Here is a 17108-nt window from a genome sequence, read left to right as displayed (position 1 = left end):
TTTAAGTCCCTAATGTCCTTAAAAAAATCCCTTAACATGTCACCATTATATACCTTAAGTCCCCCCCCCCCCATCATAGGCATAATGGATTCCTTAGCCGTCACCAGCTTAGTCTCCCAATACGATGCTTTAATCTGCGAGGCAGTAATCTATACACATTATGAAATTGAATCTTAGGAAGCAATCATCAGAGCAGCCTCCTCACATCCTGACGTTATCACAGCACACGTATGTAATATACATCTTCAGGCTCTGTGTGATTAGAGATCCCTGACGAGCCACTGGATCCTCTTCACTGTGAGCATCAGCTTAGAACGATTTAAAGACCAGATGATGGAATTAAAGGTCTCTGGTCATTTTATAATACTGCTCCGAGGCAGAGATCATACTTCAACTGTTTCATTTGGCCACAAAACGTGTTCTCGTTATTCTGTCTCTGTCCTCCACATCCTGTCCACCTGCAATGAGTTTCATCTAGTTTCATCTAAGACATCCACATACGTTCTGGTCCTCAGTCAGACCAGAAGGTCGGTGGTTCAATCCCGTCTGTCTATCTATCTATCTATCTATCTATTCTCTCTCTCTCTCTATCTATCTATCTATCTATCTATCTATCTCTATCTATCTATCTATCTCTATCTATCTATCTATCTATCTATCTATCTATCTATCTCTCTCCCTCTCTCTCCCTCTCCCTCTCTCTCTCTCTCTCTCTCCCTCTCTATCCTGAGCCCAGGCCTGGGAGGAAAGACCGGCCCCCTACTAACCAGAATCAGAATCAGAATCAGAATTCTTTTATTTGCCAGGTATGTTTGCACATACAGGAAATTGCCTTGGTGTAATTGGTGCACTACTTATGTACATAAAACAACAATGTAGAAAAACAACAATATATAAGAAATTGTATAAAATAAAATAGAATAAAATAAAATAAAATAAAGTAAAGTATATACATATATGCAGTAACAGAGTAGTAATAAATTATAAATTATGTGCAGGTGGTGGGGTGTGGTGGGGTAGAGTCAGTGTGATGCAGGGGGCTTGTTTGTGAGCCCCACTGCCACGGGGAAAAAACTGTTCAGATGGCGAGAGGTTTTAGTCCTGATGGCCCGAAACCTTTTTCCGGAGGGAAGTCTCTGGAACAGGTGGTGACCGGGATGTGAGGGATCAGCAATGATCTTGCCTGCTCTCCTACTGGTCCTGGAGTGGAACAGGTCTAGGAGGGCCGGCAGGTCACAGCCGATGACCTTCTCAGCTGACCTTATGATCCGCTGCAGTCTGCCCTTGTCCTTGGCAGTGGAGGCAGCGAACCAGACGGTGATTGATGAGGTGAGGATGGACTCAATGATGGCTGTGTAGAATTCAACCATCACTTTCTGCGGCATGTTGAATTTCCTCAGTTGCCGCAGGAAGAACATCCTCTGCTGGGCCTTCTTGGTGATGGAGGTGATGTTCTCCGCCCACCTCAAGTCCTGTGCAATGATGGTCCCCAGGAATCTGAAGGACTCCACTGTTTTAACTGGGGAGTTGCACAGGCTGAGGGGGGCAGTTTGGGCTGGGCTCCTCCTGAAGTCTACTACCATCTCTACAGTTTTTAGAGCGTTCAGCTCCAGGTGGTTCTGGCTGCACCAGGAAGCCAGGCTGTTAACTTCCTGAAATAAACAAACAAAAACTGACCATACACAGAGCCGACAAAGAGACATTTTACAGGAACTGTGTCAAAAGCATCCACCAGACCGGACTGAGCAGCAGACCCCCCACTGTGTGAGAGGTGGGGAGACAATGGACCCAGCCCGCAGTGGAGGATTTTATACAAACCTCCCCTTAAGAAACGAACAGGAGACCTCCAGTGGAAAATTTTACACGGCGCCGTCGCTTCCAATGCTTTTATTTCTATTCTTAATCCCACCGTTCTTAACAAGTGTCCATTTTGCGACCTGCGTGAGACTATTCATCACGTTTTTACTGAGAGCAAGAGACGGACACGTTTCTTCTCTCTTTTAACTGCGGTTTTTAGTAGTTTTAACGTCATTTTTACTGAGAAGGTTTTTATCATGGGAGCTGGATACAACAACAAAAATAAGGATAAATGGCAGCTCCTGAACCACCTCTCAGGTGAGGCCAAGATGGCCATTTACATTAGCAGGAAGAACAGGGTCGAGAACAGAGACGGGCAGGAAGCGAGGGCGGTGTGGGTGGTAAACCTCCGGGCCAGACTCAGACTCGAGTTCAGCTTTTACAAACTGGTGTCTGATCTCGAGTCTTTTAAAAGAATTTGGTGTTTTAATGACATACTCTGCACCGGCACCAACAATGAGCTGTCTTTTCCACACTTCTTAGCAGACTGAGCTGTTCTTATGTTTTATTTTGCATCAGCATTAATTATTTTTTTACATGATACTGTAAAACGACTGGATGTAAATTGAAAGATATGTAAATAAAGTGTTGTGTAAAAATAAAAAAAATCTCCCTCTCTCTCTCTCTCCCTCCCTCTCTCTCTCTCTCTCTCTCTCTCTCTCTCTCCCTCTCTCTCTCTCTCTCTCTCTCTCTCTCTCTCTCTCTCTCTCTCTCTCTCTCTCTCTCTCTCTCTCTCTCACTTGCAGTGGCAGATGATCGACACGTGGTGGCGGTAACGCGCGGCGCGGTGACGTCACGTTGACCTCACCAACATGGCCGCCGCCGGCAGCGGGTTCAGTCGTTTCTCTTCCGCGTTGATAAAAGTGGGAAGTTGTTTGTTTAACTCGGTTTTTATCTCACGAGTGACGACGAGCGGAGCCAAGATGGAGTCCGACACAGCGAGCAGGGTGTGTAGACAACAGCACAGTCACACAGTCACACAACAACACATCACACAACAGCACATCACACAACAACACATCACACAACAGCACATCACACAACAACACAACACCGTTATCATGTCGTTATCATGTTGTTGTCGTGGTGTTGTGTTACAGCAGCTACACACTCACTGTCAGTCCATGTGTGTTTCATGTGTGTGTTTGCTCCACAGCTGGAGTTCGCGGTGCAGATGACGTGTGACAGCTGTGCACAGAGAGTCAGAGCTGCTCTGGAGGGAGAACCTGGTGAGGAGGAGACCACGTGGTCCACAAGCATGTTGCTCCTGACATACAGCCGTCATGTGTGTGATCTGTGACTGACTGTATGTAAGAAGCATGTTCCTCCTGACATACAGCTGTCATGTGTGTGATCTGTGACTGACTGTATGTAAAGAGCATGTTCCTCCTGACATACAGCCGTCACGTGTGTGATCTGTGTCTGTATGTAAGAAGCATGTTGCTCCTGACATACAGCCGTCACGTGTGTGATCTGTGACTGTATGTAAGAAGCATGTTGCTCCTGACATACAGCCGTCATGTGTGATCTGTGACTGACTGTATGTAAAGAGCATGTTCCTCCTGACATACAGCCGTCACGTGTGTGATCTGTGTCTGTATGTAAGAAGCATGTTGCTCCTGACATACAGCCGTCACGTGTGTGATCTGTGACTGTATGTAAGAAGCATGTTGCTCCTGACATACAGCCGTCATGTGTGTGATCTGTGACTGTATGTAAGAAGCATGTTGCTCCTGACATACAGCCGTCACGTGTGTGATCTGTGACTGACTGTATGTAAGAAGCATGTTCCTCCAGACATACAGCCGTCATGTGTGATCTGTGACTGACTGTATGTAAGAAGCATGTTCCTCCTGACATACAGCCGTCATGTGTGTGATGTGTGACTGTATGTAAGAAGCATGTTCCTCCAGACATACAGCCGTCATGTGTGTGATGTATCTTCATGAATGTGCTGCAGGAGTCCGGTCCGTCAGTGTGGACGTGGGCAGGGAGGAGGTGCTGGTGGAGTCGACTCTGACCAGTGCGGAGGTGCAGGCTCTGATCGAGAGCACCGGACGCAGGGCGGTGCTGAAAGGCATCGGAGGATCAGACCAAGGTTGGTCACCGGCACAGATCAGTCGTCACGCTGTCAGCGCTGAAGTTTTGTGAATGTGAACGGTCACCTGCTTCAGTCTTCGGTCTTTTACAGCAGATCTGGGATCAGCGGTGGCCATGCTGGCGGGTGGAGGACAGATCCAGGGCGTGGTGCGTTTCCTGCAGTTATCGGAGGAGCGCTGCCTCATAGATGGGACCATTGATGGGTTGGAGCCCGGACCCCACGGCCTCCACGTCCACAGCCTGGGAGACCTGACCCAGGACTGCAGCAGGTGAGACGAGAGCGTGACGAGAGGTTGAATTCATGACACTCGGTGTGAAGTTAGAGACAAACTCAGGAAAAAAGCTCAGGAATTGAATTTGTATTTCAGAGGAATCAGGGACTAAATGTTTTCCATCTCTCACCTTCACCGATCAAACACGGCTGCCATGGCAACCACAACGTGCTTCACGTATAAAACGAGGCAACAACATGGACAGAAGGATGAGGGCTGGTTCTCAAATGAGAGAGAGGATGAGGAAGGAGACGTGTCGTCCATCTTTGTTCACAGTCTCCCCTCACATTTCTAATCTGCCCTTTGACCATATGAACTTTCAGTTAATGACAGATACTGCATCAATCCGTCTTCAGGACAGATCATTCAGTCTCTCTGCTGACTGTCTTATTTCATGTCCTAAAATGGATTCAAACCAGCTTCTCCTTTCCTGCAGTTGTGGGGACCACTACAACCCCTTTGGAAGACGGCACGGTGGTCCAGGAGACGCTGAGAGGGTACGGCCACGTCTGTTCCTTTAGAGCTCTACACCAAAAACCTCCCATACGAATGCTCACGTATGTTTATACGTTCTGAGCCTGAACATCAACTGAACCTTGAGTTAATAAATATTCCTGTCTCATAAATTCTGACTAAATCATCAAATAAAACCTCACAAGCCAAATGGAAATACATTTGTCCCACAGGAGACATTTTGAGCCGCTCCGCTCCAGGTGCTACGTTTTCTATCGAGTGTGTGAAACTGCTGCTGCAACTCTTTTTAGGATTCTCTTCATTATATCTTGGTCGTGTTTGATTTCTCACCTGCTGCGTTGATGTGCAGCATGTAGGTGATCTGGGGAATGTTGTTGCTGGACCAACGGGCAGAGCCTCATTTCGACTAGAAGACAATCAGTTAAAGGTAACGCACACACACACACACACACACACACACGCACACACACACACACACACACACACACAGTGAATAAATCAGCATCTCATTTCATAAACTATGCCAGATGACAGCTTTTATTCTCGTGTATTGACATCCATGCTGTTCCTGCAGGTGTGGGACGTGATTGGCCGATCACTGGTCGTGGACGCGGGGGAGGACGACCTGGGCCGAGGGAGTCACCCACTCTCCACACGGACTGGAAACTCTGGGGAAAGGTGAGTAGGTAACAGGAGCGATTTGTCATATCGTTATCACAGTTGGCTTTTATTCGTCCTTGATCGTTTTCCTGTCTGTCCTCCGGTTTGAAGACTGGCCTGTGGGATCATCGCTCGATCTGCTGGCCTCTTCCAAAACCCCAAACAGATATGTGCCTGTGATGGGGTCACCCTGTGGGAGGAGAGAGACCGTCCGATAGCCGGGACAGGTCGAAGCAAGGCCAGCGCGGAGACGCCGGCAGCTCACCTGTGAACCTCGGGGAACAAACACTGATGCCAGTTTGAACAGGAAGAGAGAAAGAAGACGCAGAGCACAGAGCTGAGGCCGAGACGTCTGAGGGACAATCAAACAAAAGAAATATTTTTTTCTCTGTGATGAAATCAAACGCTGCTGCTCCACAGTTCCTGTTTAATGCACTAACACTTAAGAAAAAAGGCCGGGACTTTGGGACCGTCCCCTCTGATAAGCTTCATGTCCATTAATTCAGTTTTATGTTTGATAACCAGTGGACACAACGATCTCGTCAGCATCTAGATTGATGTGAGGTGTCTGTTTTGTCCTGGTGGAGATCAACGCCCCCAGTTTAATATTAAAGTGTCTCATTTAATTATGACAGCGTCCTAAAAGAGCAGGAGTCGTAAAAACCATCACGTTACCAACACAGGGAGGTTTGTCCAACTGTGGATCAGAGTGAGGATATTAGACCTGAGCCTGACGGTCGGGCCGGGCTCGGACAAAAACAAGTTATGATGTGGCGTAAAAAGATAAATAAATATATATAGAAATATATCATTCAGGATCACGGATTCTAGTGTTCAGCCTTGGACTCGCCACAGCGTGTTATTTGAACAGGGAACGATGAAGAGCACTGGGGAAGAAAGCGGGGGAACAGCTTAGCCAAGTGAAAAACACGTTGAGGGGGACAGACACGTCCTGCGTCTTCATCTTCAATCCATGAGGTGGTGTCAGGGACTCTGGTAAAACGAGGTTAGAAGGAGCTCAGGAGAGAGGGAGTCGAATTCCATCCGGAGTGAAAGGGCAAGTGGGGGTAAAAGTTATGAGGGGGAGGGGGGGGTTAAGTGCTCAGCTGTTCTTTCATCGTGGAACCAACTGTTGAGCTTCAGAGATGATTGAAACGTGATCGATGAACGTTCAGATGCTTCACCTGCTGAAACGTGGAGCAAGTTTTCCATTGACTTCAGTTTCAGATCGAGCATCAGTCTCGTTCTGGTCGGGCCTGAATGAGTCTATTGAATTTCCCTCCAAATGTTCTCTTGGTGTCCTTTTTCCATTTCTGTGTGAGGCCAGTGAAGGCAACGTGAATGTAGGGCCTGCGTGTGTGATTTCAAAAATAACACAAATGTAGTAAAGGCTCTTCGGAGTTTCTTTTTTTGTAAGTCTAGATATTTTCAGGTGGTGGTGATATAACCCCCCCCCCCCCTCAAACCCACTGGAACCAGATAACTTGTATTTCTGAGGATGTTACATGTCAATAAAAAAAGGTTGTTGCTTTAAATTCTGTCTCTTGTGTTTTTATATCTGGTTAATCTTCCTCCGTCTGCTATTTTCTCAACATTGGGACTAAGAATTCTCGGATCTATTTATTATTTACATTACATATTTTATTCTCACACATTTTGACTGTATTACTGAAATACAGCAGCTCTCACAGTGATGCAGGCTCGTTAAGACTATTCCTCATGTAGTTGGACTACACTTCTCATCACTCACTATTATATCACAGTAAATAATGAGTCCTGTGCTGATTTAGAAGCTCTTCTTCTTCTTCTCTCGTCTGTGTGAGCATGTTCCTTCAGTGACTCCTGTTTACTGAGGCTCCATCACCCCCCCCCCCCCCCCCCCTCCCTGCAGTAGTATGAGCCCGACATTCAAACGGAAGCAGACGCTACCATTTTGAAACACAGCACCGCCTAGGTAAGATGGTAGATCCTTTATTTGATCCTGTTTTTCCGCAGTATTCTCGTTCTCCTCGTTATTCTTCTGATTGTCGTGATCGAGCTGATGTGACGTGGAACCCGTGGAACCGTGTGAAAGAGCCGTTCTCTGTTTTGGCGACGTGTTGTTACCCGGGAACGTGTCGCTGCTCCGCTGGGTCTGAGGAGGAAATGTCTCCGAGGGTTCGAACACTGGAGCCTCGCGCTTACCGTCTTTTATCCTCCGCGGAGATCAAAGCCACTTTCCTTTGTTCGCCCGATGCTTGTTTTCGTCTCTGGTGAAACATCCGAGTCTGATTCTGGTTCGGAGCCGGAGACACGTTGTTTCACAGCAGATCCTCAGCTCCTGTCGTGTCACGCAGGGAATTCTGCTTCGTGTTCTGCTTCTACGTGTTGTTCCTTCACACGTTGTTCTTCTGCATGTTCTGATTCTACATGTTGTTCTGAGAAACGGCTCCAGCTGTGAAATGTGTTGACTCAGCGTCGTGCTGCGTCATCACAGACCCAGCTTCCCCCTCAGGTTATAGCTGAGATGAACCCACAGTTATATATGTGTTTATATACATGTATAACGTGTGTACATGTACTGTACATGCGCAGTATAACCAGGCTCTGTGAGGAGGAGATGGATCAGGCAGCTGACTGGAGCCAGAAAATAGAAATGTCCTCCTCTGGTGTCACGTTCCACGTCCCTTTGATTTACAGGCCAGTGTAAAGCCTTGTCCAGGAGGAGGACAGGGAAGGTATCAGGACACGTTCAGTCTGATTCTCCTGCAACACTCTGCACCATGAAGGTCCATGTGATGGATGTGATGCTCAGTGCTGTCTCCAGGAGTGTGACTCATAGCTCTGCAGGGATCACAGCCTCCTCTCAGATTTGATCTGTGATGTATAGATTTCTGAATGGAAGCTCTGCTTTGTTGGACCGGAGGTTTGTGGTCAGCTCACAGGCAAATATGTGGTATTCAAATCTCTCATTTCATTCATAACCTCGAAGTCATTACACTCTGTAATTGTAGACGGAGCTGGATCGTATATTATGCAAATGCTGTGTTTTTACTTCATGTCTGGATTTTTAGTGTGTGGTCTATTGGATGCTCATTTCAAAAATAATAATAATAATAATAATAAGTTCATTAACATGGCACCTTTCAAAATCAGCCGTTACAAAGAGGACAATTAGACACAACAGAAAATATACTGCAACATTAAATTCAAATCAAGTATTTCAGCATTTAAACTGGAAACCGTGCGAAAAAGAAAAGGATCATTTCAGTAATAACTAAAGAGAATTTCCTAAAGAAAGTCCAACTATGTGTTTTCACTGTAATTATGAGCCGCAGCTTTTTTTCCATTTCAGTTAAATTAGTGTCGATTCTTAAACCAACAATCTTTTGTCTGGTTTAGAATAAACAAATGTTTCATGTTAGACAAATTCTTCATATTAAAGTCAGCAGCAAACGTCCCAAACAGACAGTTTTAAGCCACACAGAGGAAACTAGCTGGCTCAGCTATGTCCTCGTGTCCTTCAGTGTCTCCTCCTCCTCGTCAGTATAGAGCCAAAGGTGTGGATTTGTGCTCACTCAGTAGTTGTTGAGTCTATGGCGGCCGGTTGCTGCATTGTGCAGTTAATCCTCTCACTTATCTCTAACCACAGTCAAGCACATCATTCCTCTTTGTCCCTGCAGCGCCATGGACAAGAGCAACACAGTGAAGCTCTTCGTGGGCAACCTGGCATTGGACACCACCCAGGAGGAGCTGTCGGCCATCTTCGAGCCCTACGGCCAGGTGGTCAGCTGCAGCGTGCTGCGGCAGTTTGCCTTTGTGCACCTGCAGGGCGAGGGCGCCGCCGAGCGCGCCATCCGGGAACTCAATGGGCGGGAATTTCGTGGTCGGAACTTGGTGGTGGAGGAGTCCAGGGGACGACCGCTGCACTCCACCAAGGTGTTTGTGGGTAACCTGAGCGGGATGTGCACCACTGAAGATCTACAGCAGTTGTTTCAGACGTTTGGAAAAGTTCTGGAATGTGACAAAGTCAAAGGTGAGTGAAGAGCCAAGTAACATTGAAATAGTTTGAAAATGCTCCCAGTCACATCCTGCCATGTTGTGCCTGATGATGGTAAAAGTGTGGAAGTTATGCTGTCAGAGATTATGTCTTAGAGGTGTGTGTGTGTGATAAACCAGTGCAAAGTTCTCTGTGTGTAAATATCCCTGTTGTAAAGATAGACCAGGTGCTGGACCGTAGTGCAGTAAATTCTAATAGAAGTAATAAGTAAGTGCCTGTGGCAAAGCCACTGTGATCCTAATTGTTTTCCCTGCGCTCAATGACAGCCAGGCATTCCTCTTCCACAGGCTACGCCTTCGTTCACATGGAGAACAAGGAGGACGCTCTCCAGGCCATCGAGGCCCTGCATGGCACCTCGTTCAAGGGACGCCCCCTGTCTGTGGAGCTGTCTAAGGTCCAGCCCAGCAAGCAGGCGCCTACAGGGAAGATCCCCTGTGTTAACTGTGGAAAGCAGGGCCACTATGCTGGAGAGTGCCCCGTGGGGAAGCCCTCTCTGGAGCAGTACCAGAGTCAAGCAGCTGTCCTGGCTGCCGCTGCCGCTGCAGCAGCCGGACTGCCTCTACAGGTCCAACAAAGTGTGCACAACTCAGTCTACAACACCTCCACCTTCGATCCCACATACGCAGCGCTCACTGGGATAACCACGGGAACACGCACTGACGGAAATCCAGTGAACCCAGCGGTTTACGGTGCCCTTGCCAGCCAGGTGTATGGTGCCAATGTTGCCAATCAGCTATATGGTTCGGTGGCCAATCAGGCAGCTCTCACATCAGGCGCCACCCAAATGTACAGCTCCATGACCCCCAACATCTACGGCCAGGTGGCTGCAAGTCCAGCGGCTGCTGCGGCTGCTGCTGCTGCGGCTGCCTACTCAACTCCAGTTTACACCCCAACCATGGGCAACCCCCCTGTTTACCTGACTGCTGCTCCTGGGCTAGAAATGCAGACAGCAGCAGCTGCAGTAAACTCTGCCTACACTGTAGCTCCGGCAATTTATGGCGCTGCCACACCGGCCTACGCTCACATAAGCGCCATGGGAGCAGCGGACCATACTCAAGCCATCTTTGAGGCAGCAAGGCAGGCACATTACTTTGCCCAAGGTCAGCACGTCTTGGCGGAGCAGCAGTCAGCGGCTGCTGCAGCGGCGGTGGCTGCAGCAAAATCTGGTGAGAGGGACCGTAGTCCCCTGCGGAGGTCAACGCCCCTGCTGCCGGACCCTGTGATGAAGCCGTTCATGTACCAGAGAGTCAAGCCACGCCGACCCCTCCTCCCCACCCCTGCTGGTCGAGCAGCAGAAGAGGCCGCCGAGGCTGCGGAGGACCCCATGGCCAGGTAGGAGATGATCATTGATTATTGATGAGTTATAGTTGACCTGATACGATTCTCGGGGCTCATTTAGTCCTTTTTTGCATTTCCCATAATTCGTGTTTGCGTCATTGCTCTCTTGTTACTCCCTCTGTGTTGCCACATGCTTCCATAAATGCCCTCGCTCTCCCTCTTCCTGTATCCTCCTCTCCCTCTCTCCCTCAACCCACCCTCCTCCTGTTTCTCAGGTACTATGCGGAGTACTACCAGCAGCTGCAGCAGTACCCACAGTTCCAGTACGCCTACCAACCACAGAGCACAGTGACGGGCATCCCTGGCATGCCGGGAGTGTCGGCCATGTCTGCGGTCCAAGCTGTATCTGCGATGTCGGGCCAGCCGGTCGCTACGCTGGACGCCCTCAGGCCAGTGGTCCCCACCGCTGCGGCAGTGGCAGCCGCCATGGCTGCACCCAGGGTGTATGAGCCGCCGTTGCCGCCGCCCACGCGCAAGGAGGCCATCCTCCGCCGCCCCGAACTCTCCCTTCACACGCCTGAGCCCCCCTTCCGATAGTCACACACAACTCTCTGCCCCCTCCCATCCCTCCCTCTTTGCCCTGAATCCCCCCCCCCCGACATTTCTTCTTCCACCCCAAACTTGACCACCTTACAGCAGCTGTATATGTGTGTATGTGAGCGTGTGTGTGTGTCGGGTGTGGGGGGGGCTTTGATACTGAGGGCTCCTGGGTTTATTAACCTGCTTCACGAGGGACTTGATCATCTGACCTTGGTTTTGTTGGCATACACACAGTGCAGCCACGAAAGGGAGGCTCTCCTCTGGCGTACGGGCATTCTCTGTGCAGTTTTACTTTGTTATCGTGCCAGTCTCACACTTGTGCCAGTATTAAACCGACCCAGTCGGTCCTTCCATATGCCTTTATTTCCACAAACCCAGTTATGATTTTCTAAGGCCAAATAATCTATTACAAAAAAAAGACATCGGTTTTGAACCCGCCATCGTCCTTTAGGCCTAGATGATCAGTTCGGGCAGCTAATTTTGAAACCTTTTTTGCCTTATGTTGAAGAGTTTAGATTTGTAATGTTATCAGACGGGGAGTCAGATAAGCACATATTGTGTTCTGGCTGCGTTGAAACGTATCCAACAGAATCAAGGTTGTTTTGTGGGCGTTTGTCTCGAGTGTGACGTGGATGTGGTGTGAATGAGTGAGAGAGGGAGAGCACACAAACGCAGCAGCTAAGACTGCGTCCTCCAGGAAAAACCCCGTAAAGCACACATAGTACGTACTGTAATGTATGTCTGGATCTTCCCCTGAATCCCCTCCTCACCTTCTCTACTCTTTAACCACAGCGCTGCAAGACACTGCTTCACCTCTCTTTCTAACGACAGCTGCCTACCTCTGAGAGTAAATTTCAGCGTAGTAGAGTCTATTCTATTTTACTGTATTCTATTCCACACGTCTCACCCAGTCAGCAGTTTATCCCCCGCTCCTCGTGAGGAGGTGCGGGGTCAGCAGTTCACGGAGGAGCCGGGTGTCAGTGACTTTTGTAGATAGTCCTCCCTCATATTCAGAGGCCTTTCTTTTTGAAATCGTGTACGTGTGTGTTTAGTTTGATTTCGTGTCGTTTACATGTAATACAGGTCAGACTGGCGTAAATGGATTGTAAATGTGTGACTACTGAATGAGCTGTTTACAAAGGATCTTTACAAAAGGAATCGTGATGATGTGTAACCAGTTTGAATCATGTGCCTATAAGCTTTGAAGTGAAGTGCATTACGTGGAGGAATCTCCCATTTTAAGTGCTTTTCACGTTACTTTTTAATCATTTCAAGGGAGGAGACCTCCGCGGTTCAGGAGGCTTGAAGCTTTCTTACTTTTAGATTCATGTCGTAGGGTTTTGAAAAAGACACAATTTTGAGCCTCACAGGTTCTGGTTTTTAAGCAGAAACAAAAGCACCAATGAAGCGAGAGGTGCGGCAGTGTCTTCCAGTCTCTCTCCCCCCCCTTCCACCCTCCTCCAACTATCCTCCTCTTTCCAAATTCACGACCTGCTTCGGATTGTAGCTGCCAAAAAAGCGTTTAATGCGGTTGTTGCATCCGATCGGTGGACTTTGCGACATCCGGATAAGAAAAGTTTGGCACGTTTCCGCATCCACGAGCTGCAAACTCCACCCGTCTGCTTCTACAATCACTTGTTTTGTTTTGATTTTGCAACTACTCCTCCGACAGTGGTGTGATGCGCACACACACACACACACACACACACACACTCACTCATGCCCTTACTCCCTCTCCTCCCCTCTCCCCCTGTGGTTTTTAGTGGTTCAGTGACTTTTTGCATTTCACAGTGTAATCTCTCAGTGTCGTATATACAAACACATACCAGTTGCATCCTTTGTAGAATCAAAGTGGTTTGCGAAATGTCTTGTTTGCCATGATCTTTTTTTAGAGAAGTATTTTAATTTTGCCTCTTTTTTTTTTTTTTTTTTTTTTAGGAAAAGACGAAAGTAAAAAAAAAAAAAAAACACCGGCATGCTTTTTATTGAGAACATGTAAACTATAAACCTTATTATAATAAAGAATGTTTGGCTGACTATTGTGACAAAAGAAAGCACAAGGGTTTGGACATTTCCCCTTCTTCTTGTTTATGTTGTTCTTCTCCACTATCTGTTTCTCTTGTGTAAAATGACCACCAGACCCTTTTGACTGGGGACCCAAGGGGAGACAGGTGTAGATGCTGCCCAGCTTTGCTCTCTTTGGTCAGGGTAAGTGCGGGTTGGTGCTCCTCTCTCTCTCCAGCCTCTCAAACTGTGCACAAACCGACATTTACGTGACGGGGTTTGCTCGAGCAAAATGCATCTCAGTCTCGAATCCTGGCAAGAACGGCCAGGATTGATTTTTTTAATGCAGAAGTGACATTTCTACACACACTGTGAAATCACGTTGAGAGCTGGGGAGAGGCACACAGATAGAATGGCCTGGGTGCATTTTGATCTGTGGAGCTGTTCCTGGGGTTGATGGGTGTGCGTCTGGTCTGGTCTCTCCCTGCTGCACCAAATTCTCCCCCCTCCGTGTGTCTTTGTGTCCACTCTGCTCTCAGACCTGCATGTGTGATAATCTGTGACTCTGCCGCAAAAAACAAACAGAAAAGCCCCACGACAGTCCAGCTCTGAACTAACTATCTCAACTGAATTAGGTCACCGTGCCACCTGGAACAGGCAGCGTGCAGCCGTGCGTGAGCGTGGCGGCGTGAGCCCTGGGGACGACTTTTAGCGCGACGCCACCGCAGTGGGAACTTGTTCTCTCGCTCCTCACCACCAAGGTAAATGAATAACAAAACAAAAACAAAAAAACAACAAACGCACTGACCTCTCCTCCTCTGCCGCCCCTCCTTTGACTGTGCCTTGACCAAACACTCCTCCTCCCCCTTCCTCCTCTCCTCCGCCATCACCCCCCACCCCCCCGCTCTGTAACTCCTCCTCCGCTGCAAATGGCAGTGCCACGCCTACAGCCTTGGGCTTCTCCTTGCTGGGGGGTGGCGGGGCGGGGTTTAGGCTCGGACCCCCCCGCCCCCTCCACGGGACCGACACCTGTCTGACATCAGCACACGAGGGGACGACAGCGCCCTCTCTGTCCTGCTGGTGTCAGAGCTAGTGCGTTGAAGGACGTGTGTGTGTGTTTGGAGCAGAAAGCGAGCATGGATGTCTGAGGAGCTCTGTCGGGTGGTGTTTCATTGGTTGGTGAGGCTTGGCACATGTGGACACACACCCACCCTCCCCCTTTGCCCGCTAGTCAACTCCTCTCCACCGCCGTATTCGCCGCCCTCACCCCCCCTCCCTTCCCTGCTCCTCCTCCTCAACCCCACTCCTACTGTGCCTATGCACCTCTCCGCCGTTCACACACACACAAAAACACACTCACACACAAACACACACCGCTTTTTCTCCGCCGCCACCGCCGTCGCCACCTTGGATCTGGGTTCGTGGCTCTGGCTCGGACTCAACTTCCCAGAACCACCCACCTGACCCAACCTCCCCCACCTTCTCTGTTGCCGTAGAGGCCTGGGCGTGCCAATGGACATGTATGTATGGCGGCCGGCTGCCGGACTCAGTGTTGGACAAGTCTTTGCTAGAATTGTGGAATGAAGTTAACGCCTGTTTCCCAAAATGGCTTCAAACTTCAATAACTTCAAAACAACAAAAATTTCCTGAATACCCAACCTCAGCAGTCTCCTCACTTCCCTCTCACCTGTGTCCCAGTCAGAAACGTCCTGTAAGACAAACCTGCAGCCACAAGGCCGGTCTGTCCTGCAAACTCATCCGTCTCAGGGTCCTGTAGGACTTTTCTGGGGTGGCGGCTCTGTTTCTGTTAATGTGTGATCAGCCGGACTGACTGGATATGTGACTTGTACGTGTTCTGACCTGTGATGATTGATGGAGAGCTTTAAGAGTCTCGGGACTTTGTCTCTTGTCTGTCCAACGAACGAAGGGAAGTGTAGTAGAAGGAGGGGAGTGAATAAGACGAGTTGAGCCACAGGTGAGTTGATCCCTGACCTCACCTTCCTGATCTTGGAGGACCGGACTATGCATCTCGACGTTTATGTATGCGTGTCCTGATGATGCTGCTTCGTCCCTGACGCAGGACTCACACGTGTGCGTGGCGTTAACGGGTTGACGGTGATTTGATTGGTTTGTTTCAACATTATTTGATTGACTGCCTAAAAAGTTGAGCTTCTGTACGCTACGGAACCACAACGCACGTCTGCCACCCGTGACGTCACTCGAGTAAATCCTGCGTCAGGTTTTGTTTTATTGAATTTGACTTCTTTGTTTACTAAAATGTAGATTTCCACACAAAACTAATTTTGCATTCACAGACGATAAAAGCTCCCGGGATCAAATTACTGCGGACGTCAGGAAAAACTATTTCTCAGCTGCAGATAAACCGACGACTCGCTTCAGGCCTCCATGATCAGGGCAGCGTTCCAAATTCCGTTTCTCCTCGTGCACCCCCACTCCCCCAGCGCCGCACTAAAGGCTTCCTCAGGTGCTTGTGAGTCTGAGCGTCCTGTGCTTGGGTGAATGCAGCCACTCCCCAACCTCCTCCTCTGTACTGACAGCTTCCTCACCCATTCCCCCACCCCCCCACCCTGCCTCCTGTGATACGGACAGCTGAAGAACTGTAACCCAGATGCTCTGTATGCTCACACACTCACACACACACACTCACACACACACACACACACACTCTGTATTGTGTTGTTTCACGGGGTCGGCCCACAGGTGATCTCTCCAGTGAGGTTGGAGCAGAACACATTCTAGACCATGTTGCCTTTGAGTTAGCGAGTCGAGGTTTCATTATTGTGATCGTGACCATGTGAGCTTTTCTAGCGCAGATGAGGACTGAAGATATCTGACTCTCGATGCTGGAGTCACGTCTGAGACGTTCCCTCAGCTGCAGGGACACACACTGAACCCCCCCACAATGCAATACAAGTCAATACAAGTCAATACAACATCCCTGCATTACTTCACCTCCACACTTTTATCAGGAACCTGTTTTAATGTGCTCACTCTTGGTGCTGCTGGGTGTATTGGTTTGCATTATGTTCTTATGTAACCGCACTTTTGTCTGTCCCCTGTTTAATCACCACCAGAGGACATGTCTGTCTTTTCTTCCTGTGGTCCATTTATTATCAAAAGTCACACATCTGCATTATGCTGACAGTCGAAGCGTCCCAGCAGCTCAGTGCTGTAGCTCACGGTGAACACAAGTAGTCACACGGTATCTAAACATCTTCAAGTAGGTTAATGGACCTGAGCTGTTACTTACATTTAAAATGGCCGATTAATTAACGAGGACTCATTCTAGTTTCCAAGGACACATCAAGGAGACGTGTGTGTGTCAGCTGCAGAGAACAGTGATCTGGATCTGCTCATTTCAAGACGCTCAGCTCCAGATTTCATTCGTCAATGTTCATGTTTACTGTGAATGACAAATCCTGATATAATACACAAATAATACTGTATGGTTATTATGTATATATATATATATATATATATATATAGAGAGAGAGAGAGAGAGAGTATATGCCTTTTAATCTGTATTTCTCTCGAGGCATTTTTCAATCTGCATGCAAATCATGAATAAATCCATTTCTATCTCATATAAACGTCTGAATCTCCTTTATTGTAATTGAATATTTTTACTGAGACAAATTCGGCACAATATCGTGAATACTTGAGCGAGACTACTCCAAAACCTCGACAGGTGATCGTGACCCTCGGTGAAAGGATTTAATATGATCGTTACACTTTGTGTGGATCTTTTTTATTTAATCTTCTTTAACGTTTTCAGATAAATTAACTCGGAGAACGTGAATCTT

The 17108-nt window shown here is 48.3% G+C and overlaps 2 protein-coding genes across 12 annotated transcripts; both read left to right on the top strand.

Annotated features, from left to right (window-relative positions):
• Positions 1–2639: 2639 nt before the first annotated feature.
• ccs (copper chaperone for superoxide dismutase) lies at positions 2640–6898 on the top strand. 2 transcript variants are annotated; one of them, XM_069518293.1, is made up of 8 exons: positions 2640–2804; positions 3014–3086; positions 3818–3955; positions 4052–4226; positions 4666–4726; positions 5053–5130; positions 5278–5381; positions 5475–6898. In XM_069518293.1, the coding sequence occupies exons 1-8, from the start codon at positions 2670–2672 to the stop codon at positions 5632–5634; spliced, it is 924 nt and encodes a 307-aa protein (XP_069374394.1). In that variant the 5' UTR covers positions 2640–2669; the 3' UTR covers positions 5635–6898. The 2 variants fall into 2 exon arrangements, with proteins under 2 accessions (XP_069374394.1, XP_069374393.1); XM_069518292.1 differs by having other exon boundaries at positions 2641–2804; positions 4049–4226.
• A 345-nt stretch (positions 6899–7243) lies between these two features.
• Positions 7244–16889, top strand: rbm14b (RNA binding motif protein 14b). 10 transcript variants are annotated; one of them, XR_011239810.1, is made up of 6 exons: positions 7244–7317; positions 9026–9378; positions 9690–10734; positions 10956–13488; positions 13920–14045; positions 15600–16889. XR_011239810.1 is itself a non-coding variant. In XM_020112393.2 (4 exons), exons 2-4 carry the CDS (start codon positions 9030–9032, stop codon positions 11275–11277), a joined length of 1737 nt encoding a protein of 578 aa, XP_019967952.1. In that variant the 5' UTR covers positions 7244–7317; positions 9026–9029; the 3' UTR covers positions 11278–14083. The 10 variants fall into 10 exon arrangements, 2 of the variants coding, with proteins under 2 accessions (XP_019967952.1, XP_019967951.2); XR_011239805.1 differs by lacking the exon at positions 7244–7317 and adding an exon at positions 8101–8298 and having other exon boundaries at positions 9669–10734; XR_011239809.1 differs by having other exon boundaries at positions 10956–14045; positions 14781–16889.
• Positions 16890–17108: the final 219 nt, after the last annotated feature.

This window comes from Paralichthys olivaceus, chromosome 22, assembly GCF_024713975.1.
Source record: "Paralichthys olivaceus isolate ysfri-2021 chromosome 22, ASM2471397v2, whole genome shotgun sequence".
Classification (NCBI taxonomy): Eukaryota; Metazoa; Chordata; class Actinopteri; order Pleuronectiformes; family Paralichthyidae; genus Paralichthys; species Paralichthys olivaceus.
Note: the sequence above shows the minus strand (reverse complement) of the source record. Positions and strands in the feature narration are given on the sequence as shown.